The 14,264-nt window shown below is 46.3% G+C and overlaps 1 protein-coding gene across 1 annotated transcript; it reads right to left on the bottom strand.

Moving 5' to 3' along the window:
* Nucleotides 1–4,079: 4,079 nt before the first annotated feature.
* GINS3 (GINS complex subunit 3) lies at nt 4,080–9,561 on the bottom strand. Its single transcript, XM_051629901.1, has 3 exons — nt 9,332–9,561; nt 8,594–8,827; nt 4,080–5,930 (listed from the first exon to the last, which is right to left on the bottom strand). The coding sequence occupies exons 1-3, from the start codon at nt 9,503–9,505 to the stop codon at nt 5,700–5,702; spliced, it is 639 nt and encodes a 212-aa protein (XP_051485861.1). The 5' UTR covers nt 9,506–9,561; the 3' UTR covers nt 4,080–5,699.
* Between the last annotated feature and the right edge of the window lie 4,703 nt (nt 9,562–14,264).

The following is a 14,264-nucleotide window of genomic DNA, read 5'->3' as shown; positions in this document are numbered from 1 at the left end:
AGGCCAAAGAGGGCTCTCACCACCTACAAATTGAAGCAGTTAGGTAGGACCGGCACAAAAACAATGTCTCAAGCTCAGTGCCCCCTCTCCTGGCTGCTGACAGTAGTGCCTGCACAAGCCACTTTCCTGTGGTCAACCTTCCAAACTTCCCCAGGAACTACTGGGAAATGTCTACATATGCAGCCAGCAGCAAAAAGGTTACTGCAAACTGGCAGAAAAGGAGAAAGATGGTGTCTCTACCAGCAGGGTATAAAGCTCCAACCCACCGTGTGTCTAAGAGGCTGAGGTGGTAAGGTTGAGCAGAGAGAGCAATGTGAAGCTTCCAGTTTCATTGACCCTGATTCATTGCCGAAGTGCTGAAGAGATCAGATTGATTTGTGGACAAGGGGTCAGAGAAGATGAGAAACTAGATAAAAATTCTATACAACAGTAACATTTAGTAGGTCAAGAGAGGTTCTCCTCCCCCTCTCTTCTGCCTTGGTGAGGCCACATCTGGAGTATTGTGTCCAGTTCTGGGGCCCACAGTTCAAGAAGGACAGGGAACTGCTCGAAAGAGTCCAGCGCAGAGCCACAAAGATGATTAAGGGAGTGGAACATCTCCCTGATGAGGAAAGGCTGAGGGAGCTGGGTCTCTTTAGCTTGGAGAAAAGGAGACTGAGGGGTGACCTCATCTATGTTAACAAATACATAAAGGGTGAGTGTCAGGACGATGGAACCAAGCTTTTTTCAGTGATGACCAGTGATAGGACAAGGGGCAATGGATGCAAACTGGAGCATAGGAGGTTCCATGTGAATATCAGGAAGAACTTCTTTACTGTGAGCGTGACAGAGCACTGGAACAGGCTACCCAGAGAGGTTGTGGAGTCTCCTTCACTGGAGACATTCAAAACCCACCTGGATGCATTCCTGTGTGATACACTCTAGGTGATCCTGCTCTGGAAGGGGGGTTGGACTAGATGATCTTTCGAGGTCCCTTCCAACCCCTATGATTCTATGATTCTGTGAACATGCAAGTCCTGCTCCAGCCCAGCCACAGTGATGGCTCTCCATAGCAATGTGCCCATTACATCAGCGGGTTCACACCATCCCCAGGGTCCTGCTGACACATCAGGTTTAGTTTCAGAACGAAGGCCATCAGGCTGTTGCACACCCAAACACCCAGCTGGGCCCAGGTGTAAGCAGCAGCTCCCAGTAGACAGCACTGCAGTAGGAGACACAACGCACAGCAAGTACTCGTATGGCCTTCACCCAGGAGACACTTCCATGGGAAGCTTCTTTCAAGAGCAGGATCTGCCTGCCCCAGACTTGACTCACTTTGCCTCATCAGCACAAAGCACAGAAAAGGATGTTACACCCACCACAGTTCTGCTCCCAAAGCAAAACCATGAGACATAAGCCCATGTGCCTCATGTGACACGATGGAACCAGGGCAATGTTACCCTTCCACCAGCTTTTGTGCAAAGTCCCACCACCAATTCTGCTCAGCATTTAGTGCTCAGGCTGTGCTCAACTCTAGTTGAAGGCACCTCTGAGCAGGTAACATCAAGAAAACAGAGGAGAAATATGGGCTTGGACCTGCACACATGGCCACACTCTGCAGGGCCAGGTGGCTGCTGAGGCAGGACAGAAGGGCAAAGGCTGGGAAAAGCACTTATTATTGTACGTTACCAGCTATGTGGCAGTCTGGAGAAGCTCAGCAGTAAGGATTTACTGGGACTGATCAAGGAAACCAAGAGTGATTCCTGAAACTGGGAATCTTTTAGCTCTGACAAGCACTTAGCAAGTAAGAGTCTGAGCTCTAACAATTGCAGCAGAGCTGGGAAAATCCGGCCAGTGTATTTGGTGTAACAGATCTGCCTCCAATTCCGGGGGTAAAGCACACTCTTAATAAGGGAGCATTACCTTCCTTTGGCAGAAAGAGAAACAGAAGCACAGAACAGCCTGAAGTTGCTTCGTGCCGGGCAGAGGCAGCACTGGCTGAACAGTGAGTTTCCTTAAATAAATCCACAAACTCCTAAACCATGTGTTGTGCTACCAGACAATGTGTTTTATAAAAAGCACATGTGGTGACAGAAGCAGCTCTGTCTGGCATTCACACTGCCACTGCTGAATGACCTCACATCTCTGTTAAGCAACTGGTTAAATTAAAATTTTGAACAAAGCTCTTGCAATACCTCCCACCAAAAAATTGGTAGAAAATCACTAATAGGGATCGGAAAGGCTTGTGCTCCCGACTCAATTAGATGCCAGTTTCTCTGATAAAAATAATAAGTGGTGTTGCAGTATGTCAGTTCTCAAAACATTTCTTGCTGCTGCTCCTCCTGGGTGCTGCCAGTCCAAATGACATGACCTATTGCTTCCAGCCTGGCAGAAACAATGAGCCACTTCACTCTGCTGACCAAAAATAAAACAGTGCCAGAGGACAAACTAAGACACTGCTTAGAGCAAAGGAGACCAAGGAAGAAACATGAAAGTCTTCTGAAAGGGTAATTTAGATAGATGAGAAAGTGTGTCTGTACTGGTTGCAGAGCTATTTGTATTTATCTGGGCATCAACCCTCCACATGCTTGAAAAAAATACATTAAAGAGATAAACACAAAGAGCTGGAAGTTTTACAAGAAGTTATGGTAAAATTTAAGTTATTAAAATTTTTCAGTTCCACTGACCATTCCCACAGGAATTCACCACAGGAAGCTCAACTGATTGTGTCTTCTGCCATAAAAACCACTGTAAAATACTGCACTACTGTAAAACATATCTATGGACTGCTTTTTCATAAAAATCAGTAGTGCTCCAGTTCAAAAGCTGAGTGCCACAGCAAGAAATTACATTTCAGTGTCTTTTTCAGACCTCTTTTGCATAGTTCTGTAATGAGAATGCATTGTGCCATTTTGAAAACACACAAGCTCAAAGTCCTCTAACTTGTAGGGCAATGATGGACAGTTTGTGTTCCTAAGAAGTGCAGAGCACTCTTTTGGTGTGTTTCTGGACAGAAAACAAAGCATTGCAGGCAGCAAATTAAAAAAGAAAGAAGGGGGGGGGGGGGGGAAATCACATCTACTAATGAGATACTGTGATTTAGGTTAGAGATCAAGAGGAAATTCTTTAGTGTCATGGTGGTGAGACACTGGAACAAGTTGCCCAGAGAAACTGTGGGAGCTCCATACTTGGAAGTGTTCAAGGGCAAGTTCGACGGGGCTCTGAGCAACCTGATGTAGTAGGAGGTGTCTCTGCCCATGCAGGGAGTTGGAACTCAATGATCTTTAAGGTGCATTCAAACTCAAACCATTCTATTATTCTGGTTCTAATTTAAAATTACAGGAACAGATTTTTAAGGGTCTTTACTGGTGTCTATTCCTAAACATTCAGGATTCCTAGAAGTGACATTGCCTGCTTACAAAAAGCCAGTGACACTGAGGACTAATTCAGTGCTTTTTTTCTCCCTGCTCTGAAAGCAGCTGCACAAAATGTTGGCAAATGAGCAATGACCTGCTTGGATTTTGCATGCAGCAGCAGAGAAGGAAAATGCTCTTACAAATGAACTAGTGATTTTGGTTATTAGCCAATGAGATCTCTAAGCCACCACCTCATTAAAATAATCCTTCTAATTACAAAATGCTTCTCATCCCACATGGACTTAACCTTGCCTCCCTTGCAGCTGAAGCACTGACGTGCAACGTGAAGCTGATGCTGCAGCACTGAGAGGAGCAGGGCACAAACTAGGGGATGCAGCCAGCCCCCACCCACCAGCCTGCAATGAAGTCAAGGTACCCCAGAATCACCCCCATCCACCTGGTGTGTCATAAACATGCAGTTTATAAAATCAACAGCTCAGTGAGTGGTTGGCAGAGTCTCTTCCCAACAGCTCTGACCCACGTGGGATGAGTCAGCCAGAAACTGCTACATTCCTCTGACTGCACAAGTGCAGCTCCTAACCACCTTGGCTGGAGGACAAGTGGAATGATGTAAGCAGTACTGCATTATTATGGCCACAGTTCTGCAGAGACCTGCACTTTCCCATCTGTGCCTGATTTTTCTGCTGCAGGCCAATTAAAAACAGGCATTTTACATTACCAACATTCCCTTACAAAATATTTATTCAACATAAAATTCCAGAAACGGGTAACAGGCAAAAACTGCATGAAAATGCATAAGTTGTTATGTGTCATTAAGTGCATGATCTTGCATTTACTTGAAATACTTTAGTCAGGCACAGCTTGCAAGCAGCCTCCTGCAGCAGGACAGCTGCGCCTCTGCAGCTGAGAAGGAGGTGCCAAGGTACCAGTGAAGCCACCATACTGCTTCCTCTCACCACCTCCAGAGGCAGAGCTTGCACTCCTCTGGTCAAGAAAAGGCCACGCACCCTTTGTACTTGAGGTTTCCAGTTTAAGTATCCAATATCCAGGTGCATCTGCAAGTTCAATAACTCCTCCCAGATTTGGATCTTGCTGTCACCTCCCAGTGGTTCCCACAGAAAAGGAAACTCTCAGTATCGTTACAATCCCCATTCAGCTACTCTGCAAGGTCCACTTCTCCAATACCTGCTTCCAAAAGACAGCCACCCTGATGACCACAGGAACTACGCCCTACAGAGAGAACTGTTTTCTGACTCCAATCCAATAGGACTTCAGCTAATCCAGGTCTAAGGGCATCCACACAGGATGACTGCTGTGCTGGTTAGCAAGTTCCAACTCCAGTCACTCCAGGCAAGAATGACATGTATAGGATCATTTTGCTAGGATCATTTAGATGGATCAGAAGGAAGGCAACTCAGTTCATATGCCCTGTCCTTTCTGTTAACCAAATAAAGTTACCAGAAGAATTTCTCATGGGAAAAGAGAAGCTCAGAGGCTGGTAATGCGAAAGAGTTTCCATTAAAGTCGCTGCTTCTGATCCAGTCCAAGGCTAACTCTGTTGCCTCCTCTGTAAAACAAGCAGAGCAGTTTAACAGCCATCAGAGAGATGCACCCACTTGCATTAAACAAGAATGTTCTCCATCACCTGCAGCATCAAGTCCACAAGGGCCAAAAGAGAGAGAGAATGAGGCAGCATGTGAGATCTGCTCGACCACCTTGCTTGCCACATAGGTTTGAGAAGGTATTTTTATCTGGGGCACCAAGACTGTGTAAGCAAAGAAAAACATTCCTTCCTCACAAGGAGTACCTGGTTCCACCCTCATGTATAAGAAATGGAAAAAAGTCAATGCAGTTTGTACCACTTTCTTTTTTTCATATCATTGGGGCTCTTCAAAGATTGGGTAACATGGAAGCAGCTGTTCTCAGGAAGCTGGAATGGGAAGGGCAAGATGACGTACACTTTTTGAAGTAAATTGCACTTTTTTTTTTCAAATAGATCCTGTATTGTATATATCAGTTTGGAAGATAAAGAATAATCAATATTAATTACCCTTTTAGAAAATCCTCCCATAACCTTTCAGCCACCAAGCAAAAACTTTAACAGGAAATCCTCAGGAGTAGTATGAGTGAGCTGTAAAGTTATCCAGGGATGTGCTGCAATCTATCTTTTTATATCCCTGCCTTTAACATTTGCACTGGTCTAACAGAAGATGTTATTAGAGAAAAACTTCCATTAACAGATATGGAGCCTGTCCTTCCTCAAAGCTCATTCATCTTCATCATCCATTCACAGATTGTGAATACCCCAGTTTCCCCCACTCTAGCTGCATCTCCTTCAGGCTTTTAACCATCCATATCTGTGAACTTTCTTTTCCCATAATTCTGGACCAGACTGGAAGCTGTGATTTGTGAAGCTTGTCCCTTTTCCCAGCACTGGAAGTCATTCAGCCCTTTCTGGCCAGCTCGAAACAAGGCTCTCTCCAGTTCATCCAGCTGAGCCACCAGTGCTGACGTGTCCTCGTTGTAGGCATTCTGAGAGGAGTCCATGATACGACGAAAACGGCTAATAAAGGTCTAAAGAAGATAAGCATAATTACTGACAGGTAACACAGAAGTTTCTTCAGCTCAAATGCCAGAGCCCTGAGCTTTCAAGGACCGAAAAGCCAAAGGTGGAAGCTCTTGTCCACAACTACTTGAGGATCTGCAACCAGCAAAGCACCCATTAACCTTGGAGAGAGACAAACCTGAGCTGTGAGAGCAAGTGCCTGATACATTCACTGGGTGAGACACAAGCACGGAATTAGCTTTGGGCTGCTTCTAAGAGATAGGCTTGAGCAGAGCACAGGGAGTAACAGCTATGACCTGTTCCACCTCACTTCACAGGCAATCACGGCTCTAGAGCAGGTGGAACGAATCTCATGCCCCAGCAGCTGCTGCAGGGACACAACCTGCAACTTGAGACCAGCCTGCACACGAAGGCAAACCATAAAGCATGCAGTAGGCTGAAAAAAAACCCTACTCAATGAAAAAAAAAAAAAAGAAAGAAAAAACCCAAATCTACAGCTAATAAATAACATTCTAAAAAGCAAAGCAACAAAACTTATTTGAGGCTTTTTATTTCTCTCCTTATCTTTGCTTTTGGGAATAATTAAAAAAATAAAAAGGAAGGGTTAAGCTCTTTGAATGCTTTGCTTTGTTATTTCGGAGGCTGATTTTAGAATCATCAGAACTGTAGTATTTTAGAGATTTACTTATAGAATAAATATAGAATCAGTAATTCTCATTTTGACTTGGTCACCAAATAGTAATACTTGACATTTGTAGCTCCTGAATATTTGGAAGGTTTTTTGGTGGTGTTTTTTTTTTAAGTCAGTGCAAGTCCCTTCTTTGCTTTTAATAAAGAGAAAGCACACACTGCATGCTTTGCTTTGCTTTTTCTGTCCATAAGTGATGTGTGCATCTTTTCCTAAGATGTCCATCAGCAGGAAAAGACAAAGAAAGGTGTGGTTGTCTCCTCCACGCAGAGAACAAGGTTTCAGTGAACAACTCCAAGAAAGCAGCAATGCTTTAATGCTTCTTTGCATCAGCCTTCCCTTACAGAATAGAAAGGAGGAGAAGAAAAAAAGGACCAAAAAAGCCAGTAGCATAATAGCAGTCATCCCAGACCACCTAAGAGTGCTGGCTGAAAACATCTCAGAGCTGTTAGTGGTTATCTCTGAAAGCTCAAGGAGAACAGAAGTCTAGACACTGGCAAAGCCGGTGTCTGTCTTTTAAGAGAGAAAGGGAAGATGGAGAGGGAGCAAGGAAGAGCCTGGGCATTATACCAGTATCAATTCCTGGAAACATACTGGAACAAATAAACTTGACATAAACTTCTGCAAGAAAATAAGAGGGGAGAGTAAAAGCCAAGAACAAACTTTGAGAACCCAGCCTGCTGGGGCAGGATGACAGAGCCCCACAACAGGAGGAGAAGCAGCAGAGAGATATCTCTCATGGGGGCATCTTGGCAAATTCAGCTGAACTGCCAATAGGTGGTTGGTAATGACAGTAGCTCCTGCCAGGAGGGGAGAACTATAAATGCAAACTATAATTTGGTGACAAAGCCAAAAAGAGAGCTATTAATTTAGAATACATTTATTCAATTAATATTGAGTGGAGTTCAACAGTGGTGTATCCAGAACAGAGGACTGTTTGATATATTAATTAATAAGCTTACTGAAGGCACAGAAATTATGCTTATTAAATTAGCAAACGACACGCAAGAGAAGGAGGGATGACTGCAAGCACATTGGGGAACAGAACTCTTAATTAATAATGATTAGAAATTAGAAAGACAGTGGAAAAGAACAGGATGTCATTCAGCTGGGCCTAAGGTAAGGTTTTATGTGAAGGCAGAAATCGGGAACCATCCAGGCACAGGATGAGGAAGGACTGTCTGTGTACACAGCCTGCACCATCTCCCCATGGACTGCAAACCAAACAGCACCCGTGTCGCTCTATCATGAGAAGCGATGCTGCACATGATGAGCAAAGAGCACCACAGCCTCCAAAATTCACCAGGTATCCTGCTTCCATCAGCACAAGCCCTGAGCAGACTGCATGCTGCTGGGGCACTGCGCATTCCCAGATCAAATGGAAAGACACCAGCCTTTCCAGTCTTACACAGCAAGGCTAGAAAGCACAACCCACAAAGAGATCCCAAATTAACTTGGATACTGCAGGAAGGAAGAGAATAATCTGTTCTCAGTGTTTACTTTTTATGACACTAACAGATCAGAGCTTGTACTGCTGTGAAGGAGCTTTATCTTAGACATTACAGGAAACCTTCTACAGCAAAGAACAGACTGCCCAGAGCAGTGTGAAGTCTCATCATTACAGAGCTTTAAAAACAGAAAATAGAAATAACAGAGGGGAATTATTTCTGCCTTGCAGCACAGGCCAAATTAAATAATCTTATGTCTCCTCTAGTCCTATTCTACAAGATTTTATGAAACACCATATTTACAGTGTGGAAGCTTCAAGCTAAAATTAGACTCCTGGATCCTTGAGGCTTCCACTTCCTGACTGTGCAGCTGCCAGAAGGGTCATCCTATAGCTTGATCTAGAAATCAATATTCAATCCAGAAGTCATTTGGACTAAAACAGTGTATTTTTCCTGAAGATCACTGAGCTGCCAGGAACAAGAGGGAGATGGAAAAACATAAAACCAAATTTAAAGACTTAGTTCAGATACTTGCCTGCAGGATAGTCTGAGCTATCTCAGGATTTTCTGAATTATCAAAATTCAGGAGCTGGGAGCCAAATCCATAGTAGTATGGCCCCATTTTATGCAGATCAACCACATTGGCATCAGCACTGAACACCGTCCTCCAGGCTTCCTTGTAAATCTTTGGCAGTTCCACAGAAATGATTCTTCTCTTGCTGTCATGTAGACCTTTAGCAAGCCACAGAGGTATTTCCAGCTTTGATCCCTGCAAGAATGAGGAAAAACATAAGTTGTCCTCACCATGAAAATGCACATAAAGCAACCCCAAAGACAAGACAGTGAACTATATTAATAAAAATACAGTATTACGAAAAGTCAATTTCGTATAGGAGACGAAAAGTCTCCTATAATTGTAATATAAAACACACTTTTTTCACTGATGTTGTCTAATCTAATACTGGTCAGATTATTTAACACGGGAAGGAAAAAAAAAAAAAGCATGCAAAGTGTAGACAACGTAAGTAAAAAAAAACTTAGAAAAATGTAGCTAGAAGCACAGATTTCCTCGTAGTGACCCACAAAAGAGGTCTGCAGGGCAGCGAGGCCAGTCCCCGCCGCCGCGCTCCGCTCGGCCGGGCCTAGGGCGGGGGCCTGCGCCTACAGCCCCCAGCGCCCCCCGCGCCAGGCCTCAGCGGCCCTGCCGCGCAGCTCCGCGCGGGGGCTCCTGGGAGTTGTAGTCCAGCGCCCCTCCGCCCCCACCGCCTGTTACCTCCGGGATGGTGTCGGCAGTGCCGGCCCCCTGGCCCAGCGCGAACGCCAGGCGGGGCAGGGCGCTCTCGGCGCGTCCCGGCAGCTTCTCCTGCGACATCAAGATGTCATCCAGCGACAGAAAGTTCTCCTCCAGGCCCAGCCCAGGGCCCACAGGGAAATACGCCTCGGACATGGCGGGGCGGGCTCCGGAGCGGCCCCCGCGGCGCCGCCCGCCTCCCGCTCCAACCCCTCCCCCCGGCGCTGGGCGGGGCCTCCGCGCATGCGCCCTGGGGCCCCGCGGCAGCTCCGCCCCAGGCCCGCCGAGGGGCCGGGCGGGGCCGGGCGGGGCCGGGCGGGGCCGGGCGGGGCCGGGCGGGGCCGGGCGGGGCCGGGCGGGGCCGGGCGGGGCCGGGCGCGGCCTCGTCCTGCCCGCCCGCTGCTCGCGGGCTCCATGGCACGGGCTGGCAGCGGCCCCGGCCCCGGCCCTGGCAGCCACCACCCCCTGGCCTTGCCCGGAGGGCCCCGCAGAGCGGGCCGAATGTGCCCCGGAGCTCCCGGGCAGCGCTGCCGGCTGGCGGAGCCCGTGCGGAGAGAAGCAGCAGGAAGGACCCGCTACCGCGTCTGGCTCCTCAGCAGCTGTTCTGCATGGGGAGGGATTGCCCTGCAACTTAAATACATTCAGCCGAATACCCGTTAGCTGTAGGAACAGCCAAGCGAATCCTGCTCCTGAGGTTCGTTATCCCCGTGTTTCTTTTTCACAATTCCTAGACTCATCGAATCCCAGACTGGTTTGGCTTGGAAGGGACCTCAAAGATCATCCAGATCCAAACCCCCTGCATGGGCAGGGACACCTCCCACCAGCCCAGGTTGCTCCAAGCCCCATCCAACCTGCCCTTCAACACTGCCAGGGATGGGGCAGCCACAGCTTCCCTGGGCAACCTGGGCCAGGGTCTCACCACCCTCACAGCAAAGAATTTCCTCCTAATGTCCAACCCAAATCTCCCCTCTTCCAGTTTTAAGCCATTCCCCCTTGTTCTGTCACTACATGCCTCTGTCAAAAGCCCCTCCCCAGCTTTCCTGGAGCCCCTTCAGGCACTAGAAGATGCTCTAAGGTCTCAGAGCCTTCACTTCTCCAGGCTGAACACCCCAACTCTCAGCCTCTCTAGAGCAGAGGATAATTTCTGTCACCTCCTCGACTCTCTCCAGAAGCTCCATGTCCTTCTTGTGTTGGGACCTCAGAACTAGGCCCAGCACTGCAGGCAGTTCTCAGCAGAGCATAGGGAGACAATCCTCTCCATTGATCTGCTGGTCACGGTGCTGGTGATGTGTCCCAAGACACAGTTGGTTTCTGGGCTGCAAGCACACGTTGCCAGCTCATGTTCTGCTTTTCATCACCCAGCAGCCCCAGGTCCTTCTCCTCAGAGCTGTTCTCAACGTATTTGTTGCCCAGCCTGGAATTGTGCTTGCGGTTGCCCTGACCCAGGTGCAGAACTTTAAACTTGTCCTTGAGGGTGACAGGAGCTCACCTCTCAAGCCTGTCAAGGTCCTTCTGGATGGCCTCCCTTCCCTCCAGCATGTTGACCACACCACACAGCTTTGGTGTTGCTGACACCAATTAAGGACATGGACTCTTGCAGAGTCAAGATCAAGATCAGTCAAGACAGATATGGCTGTGCTGTATAGGCAGAAGTCAGTATTAACTGAGCTACATGTACCATGGCTTTCAAAGAGAGGCTACATCCCAGAGTAAACTGTTTTAGTGCTATAAAGTAAGTAATGAAGTAACATTTTGAAGGCAGAATCAAAGTCTGTACCAAGCTCTGGGTTTAATTGTACAAGCCAGTGGTTCTCCCCATGTTCACCTGAGTTTTACTCCATATTAGAACCTGACCCTGTGTGCTTTTTTTCTCATTGTTTATTGTTTGTGTTCATTTTATTTTTTCAAAATTAGTTAATTTTTCATTGTATTAAAGTTTTATTGATATTCTCTAAGCTGTCCATGCTGAAAATATTATTCTTTCATAATACAGCAGTCTCTAAAATAAATAATATAACAAATATTTTGGTCTTTGTTCTGCTAAGTAAGAAAAGCAAACAGTTGAGCAGAGTTGAGTCTCAAAGACCTGGCAACATTCCTGAAAACTAATGACAGAGTTATTTATAGGGGGTTGATGATTTGTTTAATGACATTTTCAGTCCATGATGAAGGCATAAGTAAATGCCTCTTCAATTATCTTTTAATTCTTATGACCTCAGCATTCCTCATGCTGCTGTTTGCTCAAGCTGGATCCATTGTGATTTTATACTGTTTTGTCTTCATTAATTAGCATGCTGGTACTTAAATATCTTGATCAAAGTCAAACTCATGCGAAAATAATCAAATTTGCACTAGTTCTTTACATCTTGCCGTATTTTATTTCATAATAAGGAAAATAATGCTCAAGCAGTGGAGGATGAGACCTTAGGATGATCTTCTTCCCTCCCTTATGCATCCCTTAGGTTCCATGGCAGTATCACAGAATCACAGAATGTCAGGAGTTGGAAGGGACCTCCGAAGATCAACAGGTCAACCCTCCTGCCAGAGCAGGACCAAAACTAGGGCAGGTCACTCAGAAAGGCATCCAGACAGGTCTTGAAAGTCTCCAGAGAAGGAGATTCCACCACCTCTCTGGGCAGCCTGTCCCAGGGCTCTGTCATCCTCACAGGAAAGAAGTTCTTCCTCATGTTCAGGTGGAACTTCCTGGGCTCAAGTGTGAATCCATTGCCCCTTGTCCTATCACAGGGCACAAGTGACAAGAGCTTGTCCCTGCCTTCTTGCTGCCCTCATGTATTGATAGACATTCATTAGATCCCCCCTCAGTCTTCTCCTCTCCAGACTGAACAGCCCCAGGTCTCTCAGCCTCTCCTCATAGGGCAGGTGTTCCAGTCCCTTCATCATCCTCAGAGCCTCTGTTGGACTCTCTCCAGTAGATCCCTGTCCCTCTTGAACTGGGGAGCCCAGAACTGGACACAATACTCCAAGTGAGGTCTCACCAGGGCTGAGTGGAGGGGGAGGAGAACCTCCCTAGACCTGTTGGACACACTCCTCATGCACCCCAAGATTCCACTGGCCTTCTTGGCCACAAGGGCACATTGTTGTCCCATGGATAACTCATTCCGCTAGGACTCCAAGGTCCTTCTCCATGGAGCTGCTCTCTAGCAGATCGCCTCCTAACCAGTACTGGTGCATTTTATCGTTCCTTCCCAGGTGCACGACACCACACTTGCTCTTGTTTAACCTCATGAGGTTCCTCTTTGCCCAGCTCTCCAGCCTGTACAAATCTGGCTGAATGGTTGCACAGCCTTCAGGTGCATCAGCCAATCCTCCCGGCTTGGTGTCATCAGCAAACCATTTTGACAACCTAAGTGAAAATTAAAGCCCATCTAGAACTCTTTAGTATTTTTATCCCAGCCATCATTCACTGTATGAATCCATTCTGTTCCTATGTAGGAGTTGATTCAGCAATTTCCAAGGCATTTTTAACCATTCTGCAGCTTTGAAAAATGGTAATTGTGATAACTGCCTTCAGCAAAAAATTAAGAAACTTGCCAATTACTGGACAGAATTGTGTATCTGCAGTAAGTTCCAAAGGGGTGAGGTTTGTCAAACTTGAGGGTGATGATGTGAATGGAAAACTTGCATATTTTTATTTTATTCACATCCATTCATTTGGCATGGATGAAAGCAAAGTACTGTGTTTATTTTTGAGATAGAGACTCTTTCCTACCTGTAAAGCACTCAGGCTGCTGAGCAAAACAGTGAATCCTTTCCATGATAGAAAACATTCAACACCAGGAATTTGCTTTTCCTTAAGCCTCACAATTCACAGAAAATATCCTAGGGAGATGTTGACAATGATGCTCTTCTAATGAAGTTGCATGCACTCCAACTCTGTTCAGCAAAAGGCTACTCAATGCCCAGAGAAAAGAAACATCTAATGAATCAATCTTTGTGCACAGGAGAAAGCTGCTCTTTTTATTATTTATTTGTTTGTTTATTTATTTATTTATTTTTAAGAAATTACATAAAAACTAGAAACTGATGATCTGTTTAAAAGGAAGACAGGGAGGTGAGGTGTTATATGAGCTTCACTTTCTAAATCATGTAGGGCTTCTTCTTCTGAGCTATCCAGGACATTTCCAGTAAAAGCAAGCTCAAATTTGCAAATTTTACCCCTGTAAAGAAAAGATTATTCTTTGTCTTTTGGAGCCAAACAAGAAACTATATCTGACTACAGATATTTTTAACATTTTTCTCTTTATATCCTGATAATCTTTGGCAGAGTGTGAATGCTCATTTTGGCCTATGTCTTGCGGTCGTTGGCCAGCAGAATCTCTGGATACCTTAAGCCTGATTGCCTCTTGGATGCTGCTTTTTTATTTCTGGATTGTGTGTCAGGCTGTCCCATGTTTTTGTGGCGTGCTAGAATAGGAAAAGATCCTGTCATGGTCTGGGCCGAACGTGACAACAGAGAACCAGCACCGTGGCTGTTCAGTCAGCCACACAGCCTGGGATGGGGAGGACAAACCCAACTAGAAGCTCATGGGTCAAAAAAAAGGACAAGGAGGGTTCTTCACCGATTAAGGTCCCAGGCAATACAGATTCAACTTGGGGAAAAATAATAATTTAATTTCACACTAATCAATGCCCACAGGACACAGACACCCCCAGAGCAGGGCTCACACACGTTACCCCACCCCTCCCTTCTTCCCAAATCCCTTTGTTCCCAGTTTCTCTCCCTCCTTCCCCCAGCAGCACAGGGGGATGGGGTTTGGAGTCAGTTCACAGGCTGGTGGTTCCTTCTGCTCCTTCCTCCTCAGGAAGAAGATTCCTCACAGTCCTGCCCTGCTCCCCACGGGTCCCTCCATGGCAGAGTCCTCCACCAACCTCTGCTCCATCAGCCCTTCCCACC

Source organism: Apus apus, chromosome 11, assembly GCF_020740795.1.
Source record: "Apus apus isolate bApuApu2 chromosome 11, bApuApu2.pri.cur, whole genome shotgun sequence".
Lineage (NCBI taxonomy): Eukaryota > Metazoa > Chordata > Aves > Apodiformes > Apodidae > Apus > Apus apus.
Note: the sequence above shows the minus strand (reverse complement) of the source record. Positions and strands in the feature narration are given on the sequence as shown.